A 13,609-nucleotide genomic window follows, 5' to 3' on the forward strand; every position below is an offset into this window, starting at 1 on the left:
CCAACAGTCCTAAAGGGTTGTACAAAGGTCCCGTGCTTCAGAAATCCCTCTCCAATAATCCCTGCCACTCTCCTTTTTTTTTGTCGTAACATGTCCAAGGAGAGAGGAGAGGCAAGGGGTTGTTTTTTTTTCCCCCCCACGGAGAGAGAAGGAAGGATTTGTAGTGCTGCGGCTGAGCTCTCGACCATGACAGTGCTGAACTAATAAATACTTGATGTAAAAATGAACATCCACCACATATGAAAGAGACAGGAAGAAAGGAAGGAGAAAAAGAAAAAAAAAAAGAGAAGAAACCACATACTTGAGTCGTGGTCGTTGTAGAAAAAAAACAAAAAAAACAAGAAAAGAACCTGAACAGATCGCACCGAAGTCACAGAGGAGAAGAAGCGAATTCAGCCAGCTTTTCTCTTTTTTCTTTATATTGCAAGCACTGATCCCTTTAGGCCACCTGGGACACACACACACACACACACGTACACATTCTCTCATTCACTCACTCACTCATACACACACACACACACACACACCTTTTCCCTTGTTCCTGCCTTGGTCAACCTACATACGACCACATGTCCGTGTAAATGTGGCCTCTCCTGAGTAGGTTACCAAACCCGAGCGTGGCGGCGAGCTTTGAGCTGTGGGCGTCAATGCAGTCTATTCAGGACAGAAGCGAGATGGGGGGAAGAGAAATGATTTTTTCAGGTGACGGAGGGTTTTTTTGAAAAAAATTCCAGCCTGGCGCTATTTCCCGCTCTTCTTTGGCACAGTACCTCTCTTGGCTTGCCACAGTTGGTTGTGGATGGTCAGGGCGTCCACGCTGACTGACACAGTCTTGGCGGGGATGACGGTGAACTGCTTTCGGTCCGAGCTGTACTTGTAGAGCTTGTCGATCATCTTCTTGCTGATGCTCTTGGGTCCCGTGCCCGTCAGCTTCGTGATCTCTTCGGTGTCAGGGAAGTACGTGTAGATCGCCCGGAACTGGCAGCCGCCGTCGCGAAACAGGATCATCATGTGGTTGGACTCGCACTTCTCCAGCTCCTGGGGAGAAAAGAGGGTGAAAGAAAAATGTTTGCATTAACATGACATTAGATACAATTTGGTCACATTAACCAGCATGGATGTTAGTTTAATCCTAGAAGCAAAAATGAATCTGTGTGGACAATAAGAATAAGAAATACCTGTTTTTGACTTTTAAAAAACATATATAATGTATATATTATTACATTTGAAAGATTAGGGGTCATTAATGTACTAACAAAGCACATCCTGTGTTTTTTGGACCTTTAAATGTTGCTAGGCTAGCTAGTTTCTCCCTGCCCATCTAAAGTGTGTTTGCCATTTATACCACCTGGTTCAACGGAGGAAATAAAATTCTCAATAAGAGGAAAAGTGTTTCCACCTGATTACCAAAGAAATGGAGAATAAAGGGTAATCTGTCAGAGGATGACTCATAGCCCGCCAAAAATGAAAATGAACATAGATTCTTGAGCACAGAGATTTTACATAAACAATTAAACCAAACATCTTGATTAATTCTATAAAACAGACATTATTTGGTCCGCGTGAAGCAGAAAACTGACCTCTAGGATCTGGTTCTTCTGGGGCTCATTGACTTTGCCGGCCAGGCAGCAGTGGGCAATTGCATTGTGGATGATTGGCTTGTTGGATTTGGCGCTTGGCTCCTTGAAGAGTTTGGGGCCTGAAGAAGGAAAGCCATGTATTATGTGAAATGTAAAGGGAGAGAAAAAAAGAAAACAAGCAATTAAGTGAGTCACTAAAAATGATTGTGATATTAAAATGATTGCTAAAAAGTACAGAAGGAAAGAAAAACAAAAAGGTCCTATTTGCTATACTTTTTTTGATGTTTACATATTTAATTAAAGCTGAAGATAAATGTGTACACTCACCAGTATATTCAGCCATGGAAGTGATGGAGGAAGCAGTGGAGCCGTTGTCCCAGTCTCTTTCTGTAGTTCGACTGGTGCGACTTCCAGGAAATGACTCCACCGAGTCGCAGCTGAAACGAGCAACAAGAGAGAGGAACACATTCAAAGAAATGGACAAACAAGGAGGAAAGGAAAGAAGAAAAAAAAAACAGAACTTATAGCAACTCATGAACGGATGCACAAATTCTCTTAGTGAGTAACTTACCGCTGGGAGCCGGCCCCTCCAGAGTTAACACTGTCGGCCTCGTTGGTGGCAGCGGAGCCCAGAGACAGACTGGATCCTGACTGGGCGTTGCTCAGGTTGTCAGCTATGAGAGGTAGATAAGACACAAAGTATTTTCTAATGTCACTGATTAAGTAACTGCTAAATAAGAAAAAGCACCAATCTTTGTCTCAGTACTGTTAAAAACTGCAGGACGATGGACGCAGGATGATTACTGTAGTGAAACAAAAAATATCTGGCATTCGATGTGCCTCGCAGCCCAGTTGGAAAACTAAATGAAGCACACCATGTTGAGACACGTTGTAAAATGTGAAGCTTTATCTAAATGCTCAATCAGTGATGTAATCATCTTACGTGTGGAAGAAGAGAATTTATCACTGGATGACTCCTCTCTTAAGACAGACTTGGGTCTGTGTTTCTGCTTGGGTTTGGGGGTTTTGGGGGTTTTGGGGGTTTTGGGGACGAGGCCTTGCTCCTCAAACATCTCCTGCTGTTTCCTCCGCAGATACTCCTGCTTTATCAGCTCCCGTCGTGTCTTCTCGTCTTCTTTACGCAAGCGATCCTCCTCAGCCTTCCGTCTAGTATTAAAATCAAACACATAAATATCAGCATCGACTGATATGTTTGTGGAAACAAATTATACAAATCAAGATGAGTAAAGTTAGTGACCTGACTTCATCTCGTTTCAGCTCAGATTCTGCTTCTAGCTGCTGTTTGCGAAGCCGAGCCTCTTCCGCTTTCTTCTGCTGCTTCAGTAAGAACGCTGCTCTCTTCTTAGCAAGTTCATCCTCCGCCTTCTGCTCATCCTACAACAGAGTGATCATGTAAGTATTCAGTCAATCTTTAATTTAATGCTAAAAGGAATAATAAATTAGAGCCACAGAAAATGAAACTGATAATAAAATATCCATCAAAACATAAATATTGGTCACTTATTTTAGTTAGTTTTATTTATTTATTTAGGCTTTATTTCTCCTTTCATCCAGATTACCTTGAAGAAGAAGCCCATGACTGATTTCTCTCCTTCACCTCCCTCAGCAGCCTCTTCGTCAGGAGCCTTCAGGTCTGACAGATCCACCTCGATCAGGTGAGATTTGCAGCGCTGGATCTCCTCTGAGGGTATATTCTCTTTTCCTGAACTGTCTGATGAATTGAGCTCAGACTCTTTCATGGAGCTGGTGGACAGGCACTCATCAAAGGACACTTCTGGGGCAACCACCGCCGCCAGGTCCACTCGGGTCGGTAGACGCATGTTCGCCTCATCGTGGAGCCTGAAAGTGGCACTCCGAATGTGGCCAGAGCCTGGCCTATCGATTGTCTCTCCTGCAGTGGTGTTTCTGGGGCTGCTGGGCTGCTCGGATCTGGGGGACCTGCCCCCAGCTAATTGCCTCGGGTGTGGTAATGTCTCGGACCCACTCTGGGTCGGGGTGAGGGTCCTGGAGGCCTGCCGGGTCTGCTCCTTGGCTATCTTTAGCTCCGACGGTTTGGATCTGGAGCTGCGGCCTGAGCTCAGTTTGGGGGGCTTCCTGGTGGGGGCGGTGGCGGCGCTGGAGAGGTGCTCCACATAGTGAAAGGTTGCTCCAGCCTTAGAGTTTTTGTCGCTGGTGGGATGAGGAGAAGCTGCACCAGGGGGGGACTGTACATTCTGTTTCATCAACATCTCCTGCTGGAGTGACAGCTGCATCATCTGTTGCTGGATGCTGCCGATGGCATCATTCAGCAGCTCGATCGAGCGGTTGCACTCATTAAGGTCCAGCTCTTCTTCGAGATAGAAGCTCCCGCTGCTCCCTTTCTTGTCTGCTTCTAAGGCACCTGTCAGGGTGGTTCCCGCCACCTCGCTGTCCCCTCTCAGGGCATCAACACACATATCATCTTTACTTGATGTTCCTTTCTCCCCATTGAGCTCATCTTTGGACAGGTCGGCTTTAAGTGGGTTGGGTAATGTGTCACTCTTGCCTCCACCTTTCTTCACGATGTGCAGGAAGGCTGCCTTACCGAGTTTCTGCCTCTGCCGGGCCGACAGCACTTCCATCTTCTTCTTTTGGTGCTCGATGGCACGCCGTTTCTCCTCAAGTTGCATACGGAGCTGGATGATTTCAGAAGCTAAAACATTAGCACCACCACTACCGTCGCCTGTACGAGTACATCCTCCCATGGGGGAGGTGGGGCTCTGGTCTCTTTTAAGCCTCCAGGACGAGGGCAGGGGCCCACTGCTCTCTGATCCATCTGGAGTGGTTCTTTGCGAGCTGGAGGCACTGGAGCGTAGGTCATGGTTGCTGCCGAAGCGTTGCTGCTGAGCTTTGCGCTCAGCGAAGGAGGTCATGCGCACACTTCCGCTGGCCATGCTGCTGGCCTGGGAGTGAGCGCTGAGACACGGACTGGAGCGACCGCTGCAGCCGTTCATGTCTTTGTCCTCGTGCTCTTTCACATTCATGTCCTCTTGGAGTTTGGCTGATTCTTCTTCTTCGTCCTCATTAAAGGCTTTCCTGGGCCAGGTGGGGTCTTTAGTTGTAATAGCTTCATCCAAATCTTCTTCCTCCTCATCCAGGTCCTCCAGATCAGCGTCCAGGCCCTGGCCAGGCTTTGGTTCTTCAGAATCTGAATGCAGGTAGAAACCCCCAGCTGGCTCTCTGGATGAGGGGTCCACACTGCTAGTGACGCTGGGTCTGAAACCTTCCGGACCCTGAGGAGGCTCCTCTGACATATCTGCCTCCTCTGGAGGACTAAAGGTTTGGTTCAAGGTGCAGGGAGCTTTCCTGCGAACGGCCGATGTAGATCCATCTCCTCGGCGTAGGGAGCCCCTTCCTGAAGTCCGGGGCACTTCGCCACTCTCCTCCTCTTTGTTTACGCATACAGACTTCTCTTTAGCCGTTTTGAGCACGGCAGGCATCAGTGGTTCTAAGTAAAAGCTATCTGGTTCAGGTTTGGACTCAGTGGAGGGTTTGGGACCCACCCTGGCAGTCGCTTGCATCCCGTCAACTTGTTTTGAGATGGCGGGAGCGTCAGTCCGAGCGACTGCCACCGGAGTTTCTTCGTCCTCAATATTGACGTTTCCCAGTAGACTGTGTCCGTTGACTCTGCGCATTCCAGCCTGGGTGGGTTGGTGGCCAGCAGTCTGATGTTTGGGCGTGACGTTGATGACGTTGGACGCCAGGCTGTCCTTACTTATAGAGCGGGCCAGACTCACACTGTCACCAGAGGCCATGTCAGCGTCACTGTCCGTGGCTGAATGAAACATGTAGGGGCTCAGTGTGGACATCGGCCTGCAGAGAGAACAAAATTGAATTTATTAATTAACTGGAAACTCATATGAATAGTTTATTTAATATACAGCTTACAATATACAAAGTTTGAATGCTTTTCCCATTTATTTAGTCAGCATACTTCCAGTGTAAAAAGGATAACGAGAGGTAACCCACTCAATAAACCCAATGAACTCTAGACACATAAATATGTGCATATATATAAAGTTATGATGGTTCAACATCTGTTTTTCACCCAAAAAAGTTTCCTTAAGTATTAATAGCTTTATTTCAGCCTTCAAGACATCCTAAGATATCATTGTGAAGGTAGAAACAAATATATGTGGAAAATTACAGCTCCACCTACAACTAGAGCTTTTTTAAGTATGTATATATATATATAACCTGTTTCTTTGTAGACTAAAAACATTACAATGCAGTTTATAGAAAGAGCCCGACTTGTAAGCAAACAATAATTCAATATTTGCATCTGCTGTGAAAGCATATTGTATTCCAAAAATCAAGATATGAGCAGGAACGTGTAGTTATTGTACAATGTTCAGGTACCTCACATTCCTTTTCAGTGATCTATCCATCATCTTATGGTGTTTTATTTAGTTTCTTTTGCGTTTTATATATATCATGTTTTTATTTTAAGGCACTTTGCACTTTTCAAAACACAGTTACAAAGTTCATTCTTACCTCTGCCTCTTGTCAGGCCATGCAACGACAGAACCTCGAGGTTGTCCGTCCATCTGAGACAACGAGTTGGAGCGGTTTCTCAGACCTTACCACAAACAAGCACACACACATGGTTAATTAGGACATGAACATGGACCCATATCTTTTTTTCATATGCATAAAATGGAATAAAGACTCACCTGGGCCATCCTCTCCTTGCTGCTTCTGCTGCCTCTGTCGGAGGGGCAAGAGTGGGTGGGAGGGACTGAAGGTTGGACCCCCTTTACTAAAAGCCAAAAAATAAAAGAAATCAGGACGACTTTTTACCTCATCAAAGCGAGTCAGTACACACAGGTGGTTACACTCAAGAGACATTTGCCAACCAAATGCATTCCTTTATCTTTCAACACAGACAGTAAAACACAAATATTCAAACAGACATCAGACAAGCAAGTAGCAGCATGAAAAAATTCCAACACTTTAAATGTAATCCTTTGTAAGAGCAAAGCTAAACCTTCAGTCTGCTTTACAAGTACCAACACCGCACACACAGAACAACAAAAGGCAATGCAGGAATCTTCTTGGCTGTTTGCATATCATTAATATATTTGTTGAGATTTGGGAGAAGCCGGTGTGAGAATAAAAACCTGGCACTGCTCCATATCTACCCCATCCTTTGAGTCTGAGGGCTACTGTAACAGCTTAGGAGACAGGAGCATGAAGAGGTGGAATGAGGAGGAAAGTGAGGGAAGACTTACAGGGGGTCAGAGTCTTCGGGGTGCAGGAAGTACCTGTTACAGACTTCAGGGCTGCTCTGATTATCGGCCATGCCAGGGCTGGCCAGGAAGCTGCGCTTGGTGGCATTGGAGATGGGCACTGATGGGCGGGCACTCTTGGGCTGAGCGATGGCTCGAGCTAGAAGAAGAGAAAAGAGATATTAATCATTGAAGTGCAGGTAAAGACTGCGGTCTTACCTTACAGGGTCTTATTATCAGCCAATATATCTGTTATACATGTCTACCCGTTATGGTCAGTAGATCATGTTCTGGTATCTGGTGTCGGACTTTCTAAGCTTACTGCAGAATGATGACACATTGGGTAAAAATACTTGGCAGGGCATCAGACGCCTAGATCATATTCTGTTTAGGTTACCTCTGGGGAAATACCTGACATGCCAGTGCTACCATATAAGCCGGTCTCTCGGCCGCTCTGTATCATCATCAACTGTATTCTTGAATGCTGTTTGCTATAGCTGTTGATCCAGGCCAGTATTAAAAAAACGTGCATTAAGAAATAACTCCTGATTTACCTTACCTTTGCATCTTCAAGATTATCACAGAAACATACACTCTCAGTTATAATTCCTTTTAGAAATTAAAATACATGAATTTGTTTGGTCTACTTAAATTGCCCAACAACACATTTCCATACACATCAGTTGTCATCACATCAACTTTCTTGCTTATTAAGAAAATAAATACATAGATGGTAAAAGCCTACCAGTTTCTAGATCAACAAGATACTAAATAAGTACAGTAAGTCATCACTTCAACCTACTTAATGGACTGGTCCAGATGGGCACAAAACAATAATACTTCATTATCTGCTACTCTTCCATTATGTAAAAAAAAAAAAATGTTACAATTAAAATGGCGACTTAATGTTTTGAGTAACTTACACCAAACTTGAACCGCAGGTGTGGTTTCATTATGTCATGGCTGACGAAACACTGGCTTGTATTTACTTGTTGTGTCTGAACTGCTGTTTGTGTTGTAATCTGATTTTCTGACTTATTTGTGACTGTGTTTTTGTCTTTGATCCTGTGGTTTTGTTTGAATGTAACCATCAATCACATTTAAATCTGTCTGTAAAGCACTTTTGGTCACCGTCTGTTGTTTTTAAATGTGCTGTATAGATAAACTGACTTGTCATAACTTCATTATATTATACAACTTGGTCATTTTCATGCACTATGCGTTTGTATGAGGAGGATAATTACCATCTTTGAACTCCTGTAGATCTCTGGGCTGAACAAACTCTGGCTTGACGGTCTCAAACCACCAGAAGAGTTCAGCGATGAACACCATCACATTGTGCTGGCGAAAGGGAACACATTAGAAACACTTGAATGCTGATGAATAATGGCGTTTAAGAGCACTGATGCATAATGAACCATCAGATATCTGTGCTGCATGGGTCATTTTGGAATAATTATTAAAGAAAACAAAAAAAGGGTGTCAGTCTTTCTACCTTGAGCACAAGAGGCGAGTACAGCATGTCCTCCGTTGTAAGATAGAAACTCTTATTCAGATACTCGTTAGCAAACTCTTTGAGCAGCTGGATGTTGTACAGGCTATCAGCGATGGAGGGCACTTCCTTCAGGCAAATATCTGATTAGACGGGCACAGCAAAGGGTCAGATCGGGACACAACTCGATGACCTGATGGCTATAAATGTCACACTGCCTGCACTATGACAGGAAGCCATGTGCAACAGACAAAAATAGCATCACACATGGATATTGAATTCAATGTGTTAGCAAAGAAAGCTGGATGATCGTTAGAGGAAACATTCTTTGAGGGGAACTGATTATTATCGTAGGCAGCCAACTCCCTGAGCAAGGGTGTGTCCGGGTAAGTGTGTGAAAACTGTATGCAAATAAGCACAGCATACCCTCCAGCTTCATGAGGTCGGAGCAGTAGTAGTGCACGACGGTGAGCAGCGCCGCTCCGTCACAAATATCCCTCATCAGGTCTTCCAGCAGTGGGAAGAAGGGCAGCTGGCGGCCTGACGCGTGCTCCCGACGATACCGCACCTATCCACCAGAGGGAGAGGATGAGGGTCTAATGAGAAAAAAAGCTACACCACCACCACACACACACACACACATACACACCACTGCCACAGTACCACCACCAATAAGTGACACATTTTAAAACATCCTAAATGCAGTGACTAGTGCCACAAGTACAAATCTCTTTAGTTTTGAGATTCACACCTGAACTAGTCAAAGCATATATTGATCACGGATGTTTCGGCCTCGGCTGTCAATTTAATAATCCGATCAAGGTTCTCCCTGAGAGTTTCAAAGCAATAATTGTTTGATTTTATTAATAAAAGCAGAAACTCCTCTTCAACTGATCAACAGCAGCAGGTTTGGTGTAATTTTGCAACAAAAAAGATTCTGTTGATCACCTAGTTTAGGGAGAACCCTGAAGAGCTGGTTTTATAATGAGGAGATGGAGGTGGAGGTGTTAGAGCAGTGATATGAACAACACAGAGTGGATGGTCAACCTTCCTCAGGCCTAAAGGAGGAAGGCAGCCAGCAGCTGAACCCAGTTAAACCAGGCAACAAGAACCAGCTGACCAAGAGAGAAACTGGGGTAATCACTGGCCTACTTATGAGAAATGACTGTGTGGTAAGTGGAGAAACTCACTCACTCACTCACTCTCCCTCACTGTAACTTATATAACAGGCTAGGATGAATACTTTCAGTATTTATTTCAGATTGGTTTAAAGATTGACCAAACACAAATTAATTAAATACAATAAACTTAAATGATATCAGCTAATCATTGTTACACACACATTAAGGAAACTGAAAAGGGAGATCAGTCAGAGCGCTAAGATTAGAAGCAACATAAATGTACACAGCACATGGTGCCAAATCAAAACTGCACCGACTGGTACTGCAGCATGTTAATGCTTCTTCATGTATTCACTTTATTCTGAGAACGCCTCTCGTGATGTAACGAGAAGAATAATCAAAGCTATTCAGAAATGCAGATCTAATTAGCCTTGAACCGGTATATATTTGCATCACATGACGCAGAAAAAGAAATGACTGCAACAAGCAAACATAACAGGAGTCAATTTTAACCTTCAGTAACAGTTAAACCTTTAAATAAAGAAACCAAAGCTTGATTTTAAACCCCTACTTTGAGTTCTCAAAAGACTAATTAAGCATGCCAACATTTAACATAGGTGACTAGAGCTAAAACTAATTATTATTTTTTATTATGGATTAGTCTGTCAATTTTTTCATTTTTTTTGGTCTGTCAGAAAATGGGGGGGGGGAAGTGTACCACTGTTTCCTAAAGCCCAAGGGAATGTCTTTGAATTTCTAGTTTTGTCCACAATCCAAAAGATTTTGTTTACTATCATAGAAGCACTAAAGAAACCACAAAAAAATTACATTTGAGAAGATAGAATCAGAGACTCTGGACTTTCTAAAAATCTTAAAATCTTAAAAATGAGGTGTAGTCCCATTTAAATGACGCCTGTTGACCATAATTTCCAAAACAATATGTGTAAAACCTATAGAGGCCAAAAGTCATATCAACAACAGGATGACAACAGAGGGGTTAAAAAAAAAAAAAAAAAAAATCACAATAGCCAATGAATAAAAAAATCTACTAATTGTTACAGCTCTAGAGACAACTACGCACTATTTAAACAGATCTAGCACAGCACAACACAACCAGGCAGCAAAAATAAAAATGATATTTTACTAAATAAATTTATATGTACAACATTTTGTTCAACATTAACTTTGATTCATTTATTATGTATATATTCCATGCCACGCTACTATACTGACTGTACTGAGTAACAGGTGAACTAACCAACTACCAAACAAACTTCCAAGCTCTACTACAAGAGGAGTTTTACATAAAGGGGGGCGTCTTCTCCGGACTAAAGAAGGAACACTGTACCGCTTCGGGGAGCTCCTCTGGCTCCAGCATGCATTGGGCCAGCTCGTGCATTACATCAGGCTGACACACACACACACATAGAGAGAGAGCAGAGATACTGTCAAAGAAGTCCGTGGGGCACAGAGGAAACAGTGTGTGAGAGCAGAAGAGAGAGATCAGAAGAGAGGAGGGGTGATGACAAAGCAGATCAGTGAGGAGAAGAGGAGGAGGAGGAGGAGGAGGTGGTGGTGGCCGAGGATGGGACTGCAAAGCGAAGAAGAGTTGTAGGCATGGATTTGCTCTTATTCTCACCGGGCAAGCAAATACCTCACACACGCACATACGCACACGCACTCACACACACTCTTTCACACACACACACATACAGTGAATCCACATGGCCTACTTGAGCTTGAAATGAGATAGCACACACTGCTGCATAGCTCAAAGAATATCTCCGAACAGTTTACAAAAGGTCAGAATAACCTTACACCTATGTGACATATTTGCCACAAGGAGAGGAAAAAAAAAAAAGAAAAGAAAAAAGAAACTGTCAGCTTTCTCCCCCTTGCTGACACACTGGCTACAAGCAGCACAGAATGAGCTTGAATGAGCCGCGGTGGAGAGTGTGTGTGCGCACATCAACACAGAACTATGCGTGCAAGGGGGAGCAAGGAGGGGGGAGAAAATGGGGTATGGGGAGCGAACGAGGGGGGGACGAGGGCTGGCATCCAACTTACAGGGACTAGCTTCCAATACCATTTGGAGGGAGACTATCCAGTTTGCAAGGACAAGAGAGGAGGGGGGAGAGAGGAGAAGGAGGGACAGATGAGGAACAGGAGCAGAAAGATTAAATAGGTCAGAGGTCACAGACAAAAGGATCGGATCTGATTCCGGTTTAAAACAGAGAAAAAGAGAGAAGAGGGTCAACAACAACTCCAAAATGCCTTCAGGAAGAAACATTCCTCATTAAGTTTCTTCTTGACACCCACCTGGATACAGACTCAAAAGAGGAAAAATATTTGTAATAAAAAGAGAATTATTTCTAAAATTCCCTAAAGGTCAGGAATGTTACGCTACTTGCAGAAACTTGTTGGTCATTGTGGCTCTGGTACTTTTATTTATTTTTATTTTCTCTCTCTATCTCTCTCTTTACACTTTCAGATACTTTACCTTCTGGTGGCTTGGGGACTCAAGCGGGTGGTGCTTGACTTTGTTCTCCCTGTCGGTGATTTCTCTCATCTTCGTGTTCACCTGCAGAGGAAACAATGAATGATGTTTATATGCACTCAAAAAACAGGTTACACAGGTAATCGTACTGCAATGACCTGATTACTTTAAATTTGCATATACATTTCTCTCCTCACCCCCAACCTTATTTGGAAGCATGGAGCTCTTATTTTAACTGTTTTATTCCCTTAAAAGTGTAATAAGAGGGCAGACAGCCTTCCTTGAAACAGCTTTACCACCCTCAAACCTATTTATTATTAACCTTTATTTTACCTCGAAAGACCATTGGGGAGGAATCCTGAATTACAATGGTGTTGAGAAACATTAGCAGCAACACGACACCACACATAATAATATTAGGTAAAAGAAAAGGAAAGAAAGAAATAAAAGAAAATATTAGGAAAAATATAATGATATAAAAAAACAATGAATAAATACAGTTAACAGTAAAGATCCAGTGAAGTTAAAAAAGGGCAAAAAGCAGCTCTTTTTTTAAAAATGTTTTTTCTCTTTAAAGTGCAATAAGAGGGCAGACAGACCTCCTTGAAACTAATTTACCGTGGCAAGTTTTTGGTCTGACTTTAAAAGGGATTTATTTAGTACATATTTTTACATGTACCACAATGCGGACTGGAAACCCAAGTAAGCTTAAAAGTAGCCAAGAAAACAGTGTCCTCCAGGTGAAATCTAGCTGAGGAAATACTGCCCATCTCAAATGGACACATTCCTTTTCCCTGACAGTGATGGTGTGGGGCATCGTGATGATTAATGGACACACTGAGTCATGGCTTTCGCTACCTCCAGGACTCCATTGACAGATGAGTGTAACATGAGCCGGAGCCTCTTGTGTGTGTGAGCACCAGATCCACAGTCCTGTGTGTTGGCCGTCTCTGAGCACCAGTGACAAACAAGCCACAAGATTACAAGTGGACCACTGTCACTTGATTATGTCAGTGTGAAACACGTTATTCACCCCGCATAGTCCCAAGTGAGTGTCATGCCATGAACGTAATCGGCTGGATTTTAGAGAGGTTGCACAGACGTATGAAACATGTGTTTTGTAATGCACTGTGAAAAGTCTTCAAATCAATATGTTCAGCTGTGTCTCTCATATTAAATCTGCATTGCTCATGTGCTCATGTCTGTGTGTTTACACCTGGCGATGACACGCCTCTCAGGTGATCTGATCACAACTGGACTGCACTAAATACAAGTGTAAATGACCTTTGAGACGCTCCATGATCCGATTACTCAAACCACTTGCTGAGGTGGTCTGAGATGCATTTGACCACATATCTTTTGTAGTGTTAACACTAATGCATCCTGATGCTTCTGTGGACAGGATGTGAATGGAAAATAAGTCATCAGGATGTGGCGGTTGCAAATGATTGCAAAAAAATCAAGAGGTGCATAGATGTACGTGGTTGGAGTACCCTGAACATCTGGAATAACCTGTACATGTCTATTAGTTCTTGAAACATTTTATTAGCTCTTAGGTCTTTAGCCAAGACTAAAAAGAAACCTTGTGCTTGTCTGACTGATGTAATAAATGTGTGTGGGATGGCAGGCAGCTCGTGTGTGTGTGTGTGTGT

At 43.4% G+C, this 13,609-nt stretch overlaps 1 protein-coding gene across 1 annotated transcript in view; it reads right to left on the reverse strand.

Moving 5' to 3' along the window:
- Positions 1-496: 496 nt before the first annotated feature.
- Positions 497-13,609, reverse strand: part of camsap1b (calmodulin regulated spectrin-associated protein 1b) — a 32,330-nt gene continuing 19,217 nt past the window's right edge. The window contains exons 5-18 of the mRNA XM_053325428.1: positions 11,961-12,041; positions 8,766-8,907; positions 8,343-8,482; positions 8,092-8,188; positions 6,851-7,007; positions 6,293-6,378; positions 6,114-6,198; positions 3,161-5,432; positions 2,839-2,975; positions 2,524-2,747; positions 2,152-2,254; positions 1,908-2,017; positions 1,581-1,699; positions 497-1,038 (exon numbers count right to left, since the gene is read on the reverse strand). Of these exons, the coding sequence (XP_053181403.1) occupies positions 742-1,038; positions 1,581-1,699; positions 1,908-2,017; positions 2,152-2,254; positions 2,524-2,747; positions 2,839-2,975; positions 3,161-5,432; positions 6,114-6,198; positions 6,293-6,378; positions 6,851-7,007; positions 8,092-8,188; positions 8,343-8,482; positions 8,766-8,907; positions 11,961-12,041 (4,050 nt within the window). The 3' untranslated portion in view covers positions 497-741. The remainder of the gene's footprint in view (positions 1,039-1,580; positions 1,700-1,907; positions 2,018-2,151; positions 2,255-2,523; positions 2,748-2,838; positions 2,976-3,160; positions 5,433-6,113; positions 6,199-6,292; positions 6,379-6,850; positions 7,008-8,091; positions 8,189-8,342; positions 8,483-8,765; positions 8,908-11,960; positions 12,042-13,609) is intronic.

Source organism: Scomber japonicus, chromosome 9 (genome assembly GCF_027409825.1).
Source record: "Scomber japonicus isolate fScoJap1 chromosome 9, fScoJap1.pri, whole genome shotgun sequence".
Classification (NCBI taxonomy): domain Eukaryota; kingdom Metazoa; phylum Chordata; class Actinopteri; order Scombriformes; family Scombridae; genus Scomber; species Scomber japonicus.